General features: G+C 30.1%; 1 protein-coding gene across 3 annotated transcripts in view; it reads right to left on the reverse strand.

The window, feature by feature from the left end:
• Positions 1–4,352: 4,352 nt before the first annotated feature.
• The window catches only part of LOC136988213 (short transient receptor potential channel 4-associated protein-like), an 87,934-nt gene continuing 77,075 nt past the window's right edge, over positions 4,353–15,211 (reverse strand). The window contains exon 24 of one of the 3 annotated variants that reach the window (XM_067286056.1): positions 4,353–4,659. In XM_067286056.1, coding sequence (XP_067142157.1) covers positions 4,549–4,659 — 111 coding nt within the window. In that variant the 3' untranslated portion in view covers positions 4,353–4,548. Of the gene's footprint in view, positions 5,034–13,356; positions 14,724–15,211 lie in introns of those variants that run through there. The other 2 variants (XM_067286057.1, XM_067286058.1) reach the window with 2 other exon arrangements.

Raw genomic sequence — 15,211 nt, forward strand, 5'->3', positions numbered from 1 at the left:
AGAGTTTAAGACTAAAAAAATCTCCTCACTCAGCCAATTATAGGTGGAGGGGACGTAATGTTTGCTAGGTGGAATTACTCGGCATTTTTTTCTTTAATAAGTACAACTTTGCAATTTTTAAACGTTTATTTTATAACAAATTATACATACTACATAATTGCAGTATAATTCCTTATATGCATTATAGTATTATATTTTTATGAAATTCATCTGAACACAAACTACATTTAAATAATTTTATAACTTCATCATTCCTGTTATAGTCCTTTTTATGCTTCTCTTTAATATGTCTGCTTAAACTTTGTTTATGCTTGTACTTCACTGCATATACAGTATTCCATTTTCCAACCGTTAACGAAACTGACTGACAAATCCAGTTGCCGCGATTGGCATAATTTAGAACTAATGCTTACCAGGGAGCTACTCTCTTGAATCACCGTGTAACATAACTTCCTTGCAAGCGCGACGTCCGCAAGCAAGATGGCGACCGGTTGGGTTCCACATTTGCAGACGAATATCTCGCAAAGGGTCGGCTGTTGGACTTTTCTTTATTCTTTACCGATAAATATCGTTAGAATGATCACCGCGCTGGACTGAATGTTAAACACGCGATAAGCTTAGTGGAACACACAGCGTGACTCAGTATAGCACCTGAAGTAGGCTTTAGGCTGATTTCGGGGGCTATATCTAGCGAAAGGTCACATTTAGAGGTATGGTTCTTTTGACGTTTTGTTCCTGTGAACATGCTCTGTAGCTGTGTTAAGGTCCCAACTGCTTCAGTCACATCTGCAATCTTACCTAATTCTTGTGGAAGTCTTTGTTTTAAACAATTAAATATAATTGGTTAATTTATTTTTTTAAATTTGAGCGGAGCTTAAAGGTGAGCTCTTCATAAATCAGTGTTTTGTCTGTGATCGAAGTTCAAACAATTTTTTGTATGTACAGTACAATACAAGTACGGTCGGATGGCCGAGCGGTCAAGGTAGCAGCCTACCGCTCTGGGGGACCCGGGATCGAATCCGAACGGGTCGAATAATCCCCAGGAATTTCTCGGGGGGTGGTCCGTTCGGATATGTCGGGCCCCGTCCCTCACCACCCGGTCGCCCAATTGTGGGCCTGGCCGAACCCATAATGGGCCTTCTAAAAGAGGCTCTATCAGTGCCCACAGGGCGGAGAGAGTTAAAAAAAAGTACAGTATAAGTTGGGAAGACCGCTATCGTGACGAAGCCGGAATTTTGAAATTCCGAAACAAAAACCTCCGCCGCGGAGCTCAGTTTCGTTTTCCTAGAAAATACCCAGTGTAAGAAGTAAGGATGTGCGACTATGCAGACGCCAATTTAGAAGCGAGCGAAAGATTACGAGCGATATAGTTCTTGCAAAGGAAAACCATGCACAAGCGAGAGGCGAGAAATATCGCTGGCCAGAGCGAATTTCTGGTTCTCGCACACATCTGACAGGGTTTGATATTTATCGCGTCTTGCATCTTCTCGCCCTCTCGCGTCTGCATAGTCGCACCTTAAGGGTGCGACTATGCAGACGCGAGCGAACGAATTTTCCGAGCGAGCGAGAAGCGATAAATATCAAAACATGTCAGATATGTGACGAAAACCAGAAATTCGCTCTGGCCAGCGATATTTCTCGCCTCTCGCTTGTGCATGGTTTTCCTTTGCGAAAACTAAATCGCTCGCTCTAAATTCGCGTCTGCATAGTCGCACCCTCATAGCGCCACGGAAATAACTGGTACATAAAGTGTCCATTAAAAGTAATTTTAGCGTTCCTAGTGGTGAAATACGAAACTAAAGAAACTCTAAAATAGCGGTCGGGGAACCGGGGTAAAAATGAAATTATTGGGGGTAATAAAGAATTTCTCCAAAACCTAGAGTAAAAGTTTTCAATGAAATTACTGTGTTCCAAAATGATAATTTTATTTGGTCTGTCTATTATTTATTGTTTTCATAATTCATTTTCAGTGTAAAATGATTCAATAAATAGTATTTAATTTAAATTTGTATCGATTTTCTCCTTTTCAAAATGAGGGGGGTAATATCGACTTACAAATATATTTTGGGGTAATGGCTAAAAAAGTTCTCCACCCCCTGCTCTGTAATTGGACTTTTTTGCCTGTCTGTTGGTTTTAGAACCAACAGACAGGCAAAAAAGTCCAATTACAAAATGATATTTGGTTCAGCAGAAACATAGGAAAGCGCAGAATTGCAGGCATTGGGCGTATTCAAAATGTCAGCGTCAATCCAGTGAGATGCTGCCGGAACTGACGCAACCGCTGGCATTTTCCAGTGAATACAAACGCCGACTGCAGAGGATATCGGGAAAGAAAAGTGGAGAATGATATGGACTTCCACGTTACATTAAATTTATTTTTGAACTTATTTAACAAGAATAGCTTAATGAAAAGTGAATATTTCTCAAAGAAAAAGAGGGATGAGGATTTTTTAATTTCCGTAGGAGTTATTTATACTAAATCAATCCTAACATTACACTTTAACAACTAAAACAAATTATGTGACGTCTTACAGAAATATACTAGTATATTAAAATATTCTATTAATGTACTAACCTAATCTTAATTTATTCGAGGTACATTCATCAACAAATAAATTTAAAATTGTCAACGCAAAATAGAGTTCTTACAGTCTCACGGTGTCTGCCATCATGTTTGCTGACATATCGAGCACTGAAAAAGACGCTTGCAGCACACGCGACAACAACGGAAGTTGCCGAAGATTTTGAACAGCGGTGGAGACATGCTAGCATGTTGAGATTTTGAATGCGCCTATTGTCAACGCATGGGTACAGTACTGAATGTTGGAAATGTGGTTCTGTCCTGAATCCAGAAGCGCATCATCGCTAATGGTGCACGTTTTCAACATCGTATATAGCAGACTATTTACGCTCATTGCTAAATTCAGTAGTGCAAGTGCGTGCTAAAGCGGAAGCAGCATGCATCCGAGTAGTAATTTTACAACACCAAATGCTACAGCAATGACGAAACAACACGGCGCTCATAGCTGTAGCATTTGGTGTTGTAAACTCGGCTATAATTTCACGCCTGTACATTTGTCTAACAGTGAAATTATAGCAGAGTTATTTAACGTTAATGGAGGTAAACGTATTCTTTTTGCCAGTATTCCTCGACGAAAGATAATGACATTTAACTAGAATTCAAAAGTACTTTAATGCTCGATTAAGCTCAACAATAGTAGTTATAGAGCAAGCAGTTAAATTCTTATGTATTTATTTATTATTCAATAGATTTATAATTCTTGATTATAATGTTACTTTTCAATCTTCGGCAGTCCATGAGCGCAGCCATCTTGATAAAGCGAAAAAAGCACCTTTCGAGCTCCTGTAAATTAAACTATCAAACTGGACGTTGGCTTTGTTGAATGAGTGATAAGAAGCTCGCACTCGTGAAGTAAACAAAAAGATATTATAATAAAAAGTTCTTTCTCAATAAGTTACAACGTACCACTTCATAAAAAAAAGGGCGGAAGGATTACGTATTGCCAACTAGCAGATAAATTAAACTAATAAATAAAATAAACATTAAAAGTTTAGCCTTACGACATGAAGTGTAAAAATAATAATATACATATGCCAACAAGCATAGCAACGCAGCGATCTTATTAGCAACGATTTTGTAGGCTTCCTGCAGCTGCTGCAGCACTGCTGAATTTAACGATCCGTTTGACAGGTTAGTTGACCTATGCCACAGATTAGACACACACTAATCTGTAACCTATGCTGCATACGAACTTTTTGTTTTGTACATAAATTTTTACTACTTTCTTAGTCTGTTCTGCTCTTTCCTGTAAATGTTTCTGCTAAACGTAGTAATTTTGTACTAATTAAACAACGCTCTCATTTTGTAATCGGACTTTTTTGCCTCTGTTGGTTTCGGAGTTTTTAGTTCCGTAAAGGGGTGGTAAATCACATTTAATGGACTATGCATGGTCACTTTCCTATATGCGCCAATTACTTCCGTGGCGCTACGATGGGTGGTTTAAAAGTTAGAGGGGATTGCCGACTTTCCTAAGAATCCTGTATAATTGTATTAGGCATAAAGGAACTAGTTAATTGAGTTAAAATTTGATTTTGAAACTGAGTTTGTTTCCACATTTTTCTGAACCTATTTAATGCTGATGATAAAAAATGATAAACATTTGAGGTTTTCAAAATTAAAAGACGTTTTGTTTTGATTTAAAATTAATTGTTACCATAACATATTGTCCAACTTTTTAACATGTTTACTTTTCAGGTTGTTTTAAAAATATAAAACAAAATGCTTATTATGTATTTAATTTTGCAGCAGAAATGAATTACACTTTGCAGCATTTACAATAAATACATTTATTAAACTCTACAATTAGCAAACTAAATACAAAATGTTAATAACTATTTGATGTATTCAAGCTTACAAAATTTCTAATTGTTGGATATCTTTTGTGGCCACAATCATTTTAAATTATTAAAATCTAAAACAAAATATTTATCAACTTACATTTAGTTTGGAAGACTTAATTATCAAACTTAAAATTTGAACATCAAAATGTAGTTGCATTTATATATGGAATTTTTTTTTTTTTCCATTTTTAGAGGTAGAAATTCAAGGGAAAACTGTTTAAAAATTTCATTAATTCCCTAAAAGTAAGGAAGTCAATGTTATTAAGTAAAAAATTATTAAAAACATTAGAAAATATCACAGATTTTTCTTTTGTGAAATTTTTTTTGTTTTGTTTTCTTGGCTCATTGTTTTTCTTAAAATGTTAGCCACTCTAAAAGATTTCAGGTTTCCTTTTATGAAATTAACTTCTCTGATCTTATAGATACTATATTTACATTTTAAAAATATCCAATTACATCAAAGTTCTTGTGATGTTTCACATAGTTAATTCATGCTATCAGTCAATCACAGTAATTGAAATTTATTTGTTGCATAACAATTAGTTCAATATTTAAATCTTTGACTTGGCTTTGTATATTTACTTCATCAATTAAAGTCATCTCAACAAAATCTAAAATATCAAGTTAATGAATAACAATAAATAATTCAACAAAACAATTCTAATTGGGAACAACAGTAAAATGGAATAAGAAATGCTGTTACTTATTCCTAAGACTATGGTATTAAATGATTTCCAATATAATTTATGCTTGTGACATTTGGTTTTTATTAGTTTCGTTTCACATCTAATGTACTATATTTTTATCTAAATGAATACTTTTAGTTTCTTATAAGTCATCTCCAAGTTAGAAACTTCAAATAAATGGAAGATCAATAAAGTTGAAAAACAGAGTTCAATTTACAACAGTATCTCTTATATAAAAAATTACATAAAATGCTTTATTCTATTTAAATGATAAACCGGAATGAAAAAGATTCTAATATTCCATTTATTTCATGTTGAGTTTCTAACCTGAAGATCAAAACATTTGTTTAATTAAAATCGAAATCCAGCAAAATATGCTGTTAAAAACAACTTAAAACTATTGTAAATTTTTTTTCTATTCAAATCTCAAAATTCTAACTTTTCTGTTAATATGTTTAAAGGTATGACTATTAGTATTGTCTTTTTGTATAAGTAGACATCAAAAATCTCTTATTACTCTTATTAGCAAGTGACATTCTGTATACAAGATGTGATCCAAAAGTATCCAGATTTGTGAAACTTAGCAACACAGTTGGAAGTGGCTAGATAGGGTTAACCTAAGAACTTGCCCCAAGTGCTATGAGTTGTATGTTTTTGCTCTTACTGTTTATAGCAATGTTTTGTTCTTATATATGTTACTGTTTGTAAAAATCAATTGCAATGTTGAAAATATTGATCAAATGTAACAATCATAAGGGATGATTATGAGCACAATTTCCTTATGATTATGACGTGGCATTTGAGGAACAGAGTCTGTTGCAAAAGGTTGACATTGCAACATAGTGGTGGGTGGCAAGTCCATAACACACCTGCCTATGAATTACAACTTGTGAGGCAGTTTGTTGCAAAGCATCACGTTTCCCAAATCCTACAGCCACCCTAATTGTTTTTCCTCTTCCCAAAAATCAAAAGCCATTTAAAGAAAAAAAGATACAGGATGTTGAGGAAATACAACAGAATATGACAAGGCATCTGTTTGTTATTTCAGATTATTTTAAAATTTGTTTCAAGCAGTAGAAACTGCACTGAGCTAAATGAATTGCTTCAGACAGGAACTATTAATACTTCAAATGAAATTAAGCTACAAATCTGTAATTATCTTAATTGTTTTTAAAATAAATCCAATCTGGAAACTTTTGGATCACACTATTCTTAGGAAACAACAGTAAATAGTAACAGTTTTGTTACTTGCCAATTTATTTTATTTAGTAAAATATTCTTATGATGAAATTGCACCTTATTTGTATGGACTATCTATTCACATTCCTATCAGTTATAACAATTACAGAGACATTTGAAAATTTATAATTTCTCTACACACAGGAATATAATTATATCTACTCTTCAAACCTAATAACTGGAGTGGTTCCTTGTCTAGAGTCACGAATGTTTTCGATGACCCTCCTGGACTCTGGGTAATGGCCAATTTGGTAGAGCCAGAGGAAGAGCCCAGGAGGGGCATCAAAAATGTTTGTGACTCTAGACAAGGAACCACTCCAGTTATTAGGTTTGAAAAGTAGATATAATCATTTGAAAATTTATTTCATACTTAGAAATCTTCAACTTTTTTATGTAAAAATGTGAATATTCTCACTTACAAAAACTTTGATCATGATTTGATTCTTTATGATGTTTAATAATGAACTGCATTATTAATTCTAAAAATATTTTCTACTTTGTAAGTGTAATTTTTCTTTATACAAAACCTTCCACAACCCATACTTTAAATAAACGATGTTTCAGGGGCTATTGGACAAATTTATTGCTGACAAAAAGAAAATAAGGTTCATTTTTGGGTCTGGCCTTTTCAAGTGCCAAAAAAGAGCATCATAAGTAAATGGCACACACTCACACACAAGGTAGCACCAGGTAGCACATACCCCCTTCCCAGCTGCCATTGTAGGAATGTGCCATTTTTATCTTGCCATTTTAGGTGCCAAGATTTATTTTTATCTGAGTAGTATTTGTGGTTTAAAACAATTTAGACAAAAATTAAATTTTTCTAATATTTTCTGAACTTTCATTGTATTTAGGTGGTTGGATTTTTACTGATTTTAAGAATTTTATTGCAGTGAATACATTACCTTCATAAATATTACATACCTTTTTATAAAGTTTCTGTTTAATTTGATGGTGGTTAGATTATACACACTTTTCTATATTATAATTTTCTAGTGTTCTTGGCACTTGACATGAACCAATATTTCCATGTCCTAATTTTCAAATATTTACAGTTAAAATAAATTGGCATCTGTAATGATTTTCAATGTTTTTTGGAATTTAAATTCAAAATTACATTTAACCCTCAACTAAAGAAAGGAATTAGCTGATATGATTGTTATGATTTATATGAAAGAACAAGATTTGTTGGATGTAGACATTGATTAAATATAATTTAGGTTTAGAAGATACAAGTTATGAAAATGACAAACTAACTACCAGCCCCACACAATGATCCAACTAGTGGAGTAAGTGATATCCTCGCCTATTTCCGAACTGTTCTTATCATCGAACTGTCCTCATCGCCCTACTACTGAAGACAAACTATCATAGTTGGACATTACAACAGAACACCATCCACTCCAGGTATTTATCGCCATGCAAATCTTATGTAAACTCTCTCTTGCAACCCCGGGGAATATCTAGACATATTTTTAGATCTTTACCAATGTAAAATGTACAAAATGTATAAAATTCTCCTTTACAAATAAACAATTATTTAGTTAACCTAGTTTCTAGGTGTGTCACTCGCTGCCTGCTGATTCCAGTCTCCATCCCAAATCCAATCACTCATTCACATGACTGCTCGCGTGACCTATTTCCTAATCCAACTGCCGTTCCAGCTTCCATGTTCCGGGACACGGTGGTGTCATTCCTGACAGGGCATTGAAGAGGTGCCAACCCTCCAGTCACAATATTGTGTCATGTGTTTGATAATAAAGGGAACAACAATACAGTTGTTTGCATCTCAAATTTATGTGCACTTTTCATTCATACACCAACAAATCTTGGCAAGAAGCTCTTTATTGTATTACAAGAAATGAATGGCAAGTTCAGATCAAGTTCAGAAGAGAGTAGCTAAAGTGAACAAAATATATGAGTTTGGCCAAAGTCACAAGAGTAAAAGAAATACAGAAAAGAGAAAAGAGGAAAATAGAAATTTAAAAAAATAAAATATTTTTAACCAGGCTAGAAAGTGAAAAATTAAAAAAAGAAACAAGCAATTTACTATTTATATTTGGAATTTTATCCTTTGGGAAAGGGAAAAAACTTGAAGACATGCTTCAGTTAGGAATAATTTGTCTAAAGTACTGTATTTACTCAAATATAAGACGATCTCACATGTAGGACAAGGTGTGACTTTAAAGATCAAAATAAAGAAAATTAGAATTGTATTAATAAATCTAATTTTATTTCATTTAATAACAAATAAAATATCAAATGAACATAAATGCACACATTGTCTCATAAAAATTACTAGCATTTTAAACCAAGAAAAATCTTGTAAAATTGATAACATAATTTGTTCATGTAAATGTGGACAAATCAAGAACCTTTTTTTGACAATTCTTAACAATCGAATCCACTTTTCATCGATTACACTTATGAGTTTCTTCGAATTCTGATTTCCAAATAATCATCTGTTTTCATGTGGGAATGAATTAAAACTTATATCAGGCTTCTGTGTAATTTTGAAATTCGATTCAAAAGCTTAGCTTTTCCTATTGCTATTCATCTTTACTCCTGACAATACACAAGAATGATTCAAATGACCCAGATAAAATACTTCTGTTTTTAAATACAAGATGGTAAGCATCCGGTAAAAAATGCAAATACACTGTTCACAAACTTTATTTGCAAAAATGCAAAGAATCTTTCACTTGCGCATATAGGATGACCTAGGTTTCTGAAGCAATGAAAAATGGATAAAAACCTCATCTTATATGCAAGTAAATACAGTATATTAAGTTATTACAGTTTAAAATTTTAAAAAATTTTTATTGTATACACTCAAACCTGTTTTTGTGCGGTCTATTTTTGCACGATTTTTTATTTGTGCGATTTGTTTTGTGTGATTTTTTGTGTGCGGTATATGAATTTCAATCAAATTGGTATACTGCACAAAAATAATTGCACAAAACACATTGCACATATAAAAAATCGCACAAAAAAAGACCGCACAAAAACAGGTTTGAGTGTACCTAAAAACTTTATTGTATTTTATAAATATAAGTAATGAAACACTTGCTGAGGAAGGACAAAAATGTCCAAAATACAAGAAAATTTTGAATACAGGTGCAAATAAAAGTATTCATTTGAACTAAGAGACTGATTCAATCTCCCTAACTTCATTTGCAATTTAAATCAATATAATAAGTACTATTAATAGATTATAGTCAACATTAAATATAAAAAGGACTAGAAGCATTAGTTAAAATATACATGAATTTGTATGTCCGGTGTTCAAAGCTCACAAAATGCATAATGAAACACAAAGTCATGATGTGATAATACTCTGCAAGAAAATAAAAAGGAAAGACAGTAGCTACTAGACTTGTGATCTGGACATAAGAATTCTGATGTTTTCTGCATCATCTTGCTTAAGATCATTCCATTGAAAACAACAGAAAGAATACAACCATTAGATGTACAGTATATTTCTTCAGGCAATAGAAAAACTTTATCAGACATACTGTATTTCCAACTACATGCATTTCCAATTCAGAAACAAATGCATCCAATGAGGTCTTGAAACGTCTTTCATCTTATATGGGTTGGAAGGTTTCTCCTGCTAAGTGCAATTTTATACATTCAAAATTACATATAAACACCTCAAAGCCTGATATCTTATAATGAAACCAAACAATTACTAGAATTAAATTGGGCTTCTTTATCATTACTATTAATAAGTACTGAGTAATTTTGTAAAGAGGTAGGCTTTAGGCACCATTTCTTATTAAACTTAATTATAATAATTAATTAAAATTAATATTTATTAAATAATTTGGAATATTCTGGAAGGAAAGAATCAGTTCAGAGCAGTATTTAATTATTAATAGGAGTGGTAAAGATCTGGCAATTGTTTGGTTTCATTGTTCAAAATTAATCTTTCTTCATGTAAATCTTTAAAAAAATTTAGTATTCTCAGAAGAGTTAACATAAAACCTTGTAACTATCAAACATAAGAAAGTTAAGAGGAAATCATTTTATACTTATTGGTCTTAATAATTAATAGTAATTATAATTATAGTTTGGCTTCCTCTGGAATTTAATGTAAACTATACAAAAAAAATTTCTTAAGGTTCTCCTCAAAAGATATACCTTGTTTGAAATATAAAAACAAATTCTCTCTCTTAAATTGTTATTAAAATTCTTAAAACTACAAACTATAAAATATTGTCTTAAGTCTATATAATATTTTATCAATATTTAACATTCCTTGTCAATCTTAATTGTATACTATTTTTATATATTTTTCAAAAAAGTCATTTCTAAACTGAATTTGAAGTATTAAATTTAACCGAAGTTTGAATAATATTGTCAAGATTGTTATCAGAACCAAATTCTATATACTTGTAGTTCAGGAAACTTGTGTTAAACTGAAATAGCAGTTACATGCTTATAGATAATCAGAATGATGATAAACTATCTTCACAGGTTCTAATAATTGAATGATTTGTAAAGGAAGTTTTGATGTTCTGGCTCATACATTATCCAATTAGAACTATGATTGAAATACAATGCTTTATAAACAGCTTAAGTTAAATATTAAATATATGTAAATCACAAGAATTGATAAAATAGCATTCAAAATTGTTTTGATTTTTATAATTTCCAAAAGATGATGGTAAGTTATTAATTCAAGAAAACTTTTAGAGTGGCTTTGTAGATAATTTGCAATGAATTGGAGGCATATATAGTATTTCTTTTAATAATTCACATCTGCAAATAGTATAGTTTTTATGAGAAACTAGTAAATTTTAAATTTTTCAAGTAAATGCTCAGATTACGAAGGAAATAATGTTTAGCACTAACTCCAAATAATGTAATACATTAATAAATCCTTAATTTTAGAATAATTTAATATTGTTAAATTGCAATTACAAAATAAAATACAGTAATACATAGTATAAATTTAGCAAAGGAATGAAACAAAAGTTGTTAAGTATTTAATTCATTTGATTTATTTTTCATAATTCTAATTTAAAAATATAGTTAAAAAAAAAAAAACTATAATAAGAACAAAAGTATGATCAATGAGTGCCTTTCGAGCCCACGATTGCTTAATGTTGTTGTTATTATTGTTATTGTTATTATTATTATTATTTTGGTATAAAAATAATTAAACATGACTGTGTCAAATCTGACTCTGTCAAAACTACTTTATTTCTTGTTGAGATTTTACTGTATACTTGGTCCAATGAAAAGTCAAATCATCATGGAATTTGCTGTAAATTATTAGTGTGTGTGAAGTTATATAAAATTAAATATTTTTCATATGTTGTATATAATATATCAGGGGTGGGCAAACAAGAGTTCAGTGGGAGCTGAAATGTAGGTTTTGTGAAATGCATGGGAGCCGCAGTTCTGCACTGTCGTGGTGGATAGTATGGTAAGGTGCGCAATTTTATTATATAATATAAATATAATATAAAACAAATATTGAATTTTTTTTAATAAACATATTTTCACAAAATTATAAATATAAAATTGTAAAAATAATAATAAAAAACAGAAATTAACACTTTCAGCAAGAGCCGCATGTAACTCAAAAAGAGCTGCATTTGCCCATGTCTGTAATATATAATCATTGTAATTTCATTATATTTAAAGATATTTGGTTTATAATGCAATATTGCCATTTTCTATCATTTAGACATGCAATGGTTTCATAACTTCATATGTGGTTAAAAATTACCTCTAGAAATTGGTAAACTGAAGTTTAAAACAGTGTTTGGAGAAAAACAAAAATGACTAATATAAAGTATTAAAAGTATGAATTACTATTTGACATCTTAACCACAGCATAGTAAAAAGAAATAATGATATACATCTTGCCATAAATACAAAATTTCTGCATTTATTTAAAATTTAGTGTAGAAGAAAAGAATTAAGCATAAGATGTTAAAAGAATTTTCCAAATATAAACTGAAATTATGTCAATTGATACACTAAGTATTCATATCCAGATGCAGAAAACAGAACTCAAAAGTTTCATGGATATATCAAATAATAAATAATTACTTTTTGTCACCTGAGAACAAATTTTAAAAAATCAAGCCATAAAAAATTTGCAAACAAATGATTGACTAAAATCATTATAATAATATAACAATAAATTGGAAAAGAATGAATTTAAATTTAAAAAACTATCAAAGTTATGACACACAACATAATAACTCCTCACAACAATATATCTAAATTAGTAATCAATAAAAAAAACTTTTTTATAAAATTTTTTTAAAGGCTTTGCTTATCTGCAAAATGAGAAAAATAATGATATGATTAATATGAAGAGATATGATATTCATAGAAATATGAACTATTAATGCATACCATTTAAATTATAAACTTACTGATACTAAATTGTAAATAAAAAATTTGCATTAAATAAAATAAAAAAATTTTAAAAAGAATTATGTTCAATTAGTAAAACAATTTCACAATCTAAGAAAACTATTATATTTATTGATTAGCAAAATCAATTGCTTTTTTATTTTTTTTAAATAGAAAAATAGAGGATTATTTTATATAAGAGCAAATAGAACTTTATATATTATATATTTTGTGTGATCAAATTTCATTTTAGTAAGTACAGTATTGTAATACATTACTTAATACTATTTATTTTTAGAGTATATATTCAAATATAGAAAACAATTGATTTGGACTAATTAATATTTTTAGAATAGAGTAATTTTATATTTAGTGAATTTGAAGTGAAATACAAATTAAGTATCTACATAAAGTGGTACCTCATAATTCAAATGTTCCAGAGTTAGAACACTAAATTTGAGAGAAATTCTATCCAGAGTTTGAATGATGCTTCTGTTTGAATTATATGCTCAGTAAATAAATGCACTCACTGCATAAACATATGTCATGAGCCCACATCTTTTCTTGCTCTCACTGTGAAAGTATCTTTTGTGTTATGCTAATGTTTACAATGCCTTTTTTCCACTTTATGTTTTGGTGTGTTTCATTTCATATATGTAACTCCTATCTATTAACAATGGCATACAAGAAGAGTGTGACAACAAAGCCCAAGGGAAAGGTTGTAGTATCAACAATTGAGATGAAAAAGAAAACTTATTGTGAAGCATGGAAGTAGTACCCATGTGGTAGATCTGGCAGTCATACTTAAAATGCCAAAGTCAACAGTGTGCAACCATTAGATGCAATTTTTGTTTTATTACACAGTATTTATGTACTTTATTTATTGTTTTCATGTTTTAATTTATTCTTTATGGCATTTAATTGTTATTTTTGCCTTAAATATGTATATTTGCTGTTTTAAGTTTATTGAAATGAATATTATTTAAGTTATAGAAATGGATTAATTCATCTTCCATTAATTCTAATGGGGAAAATTGATTCAGAGTTTGAACAGCCTCCTGAAATGAATTAAATTCAAAGTACTAAGCACCACTATATATAATCAATATTGAAAGTATATATTCTATATAATATAATTATTGGTTGATCACTTCTATTTGCATGTTAATATAAATAAATACAGTAAAACCTGAATAAAACAAACCTACATAAATGAAAAAAATTGTTTGAAATGAAGCAATTTTCTATATTTCATTGTAAGCCAGAAACCTGTCCAACATGGAAACAGGAGGAGGTTTTTCAGTACAAAAAAAGTGACTTATCCTGAATAAAGAAGAAAATTAAGATTCCATTTGTAGACAAATAAGTAAATTTATTTCCTTTGTCACATCTGCATTCAGAGAATAATTTTGAACCTTTATTGGAGAACCAAGGGCATGTGACAAGAGGACATACACAGTCTTTGTTGGACCAGGAGCAGAATTGAGTACTTTTAAGAATCAGAATGAGTTTCTGAAAATAGAGTTCTGTAGAACAAGTCTTGAATGTAATTCATGAAACCAATGAGAATAAAGTAATACAGTGCTACCAATTTGCCTTTTATATATAGTAATAGTTATTTTCAAATATTTGATAGTAGTTAAACTATTATAAATTACTTGAAAACAAGTTGATTAACATATTGATAATTACAGAGATTGAAATAATTAGAGTATATTTGAAATTAATTAGAGTATTAAAATTTCTTGAAAATAGATTATAGTAATACAAAGACCAAGTTATTCTGTGATGTAATTAAAATTTCAGATGGCAGAGCAAGACACTGGTTCTTGGTACTTGAATTGGCTTGTTCACTGTCATATGAGCACACATGGTCTGCATCCGCAAAAATTCTTAGACTTAGCATAAGTTATTGGAAACAATGAAAACTTTTTGCAATTGAACAGTTCTCAACATTTGAATACTCCCATCTTTAGTTGTAATCTCTTTAAATTAAACCTAGTAATAAAACTTTTTTTATCATGTTACTGATTTTACTATAAAAAACGAATGTAACTGTGTGACATAAAGTGTATTTATTTTAAAGGAAAAAAAAAAAAAAAATACTAAAACCTATTCAAAACAGAAAATTGTCAAAATGGAAAAAATTTAATATTGTGCCATTCTGGTTTATACATGTTTCACTGTAATATGAAATTACTAAACTATAAAAAAATTATGGAAAACCTGCCTACTTCTAAATATCATTTTCTATAATTTTTCTATATTTGAATATTTAATATACTTATCTATTAATTTTGATCTAAAAATTAAATATTAAGTAGGCTAAGAAATTTTATTGTTTATATATAACAACCTAATTTAGATATTAATAACTGTAGATTTTATAAATTTTGAATGTAAGAAAAATACTATAACACTTTTTAAATGAATGAATAATCATTATAAAACTTTGAAATTTTTTTTTAAATTCTTATTTACAATTA

This window comes from Centruroides vittatus, unplaced genomic scaffold (genome assembly GCF_030686945.1).
Source record: "Centruroides vittatus isolate TY-2023 unplaced genomic scaffold, ASM3068694v2 scaffold_324, whole genome shotgun sequence".
Lineage (NCBI taxonomy): Eukaryota > Metazoa > Arthropoda > Arachnida > Scorpiones > Buthidae > Centruroides > Centruroides vittatus.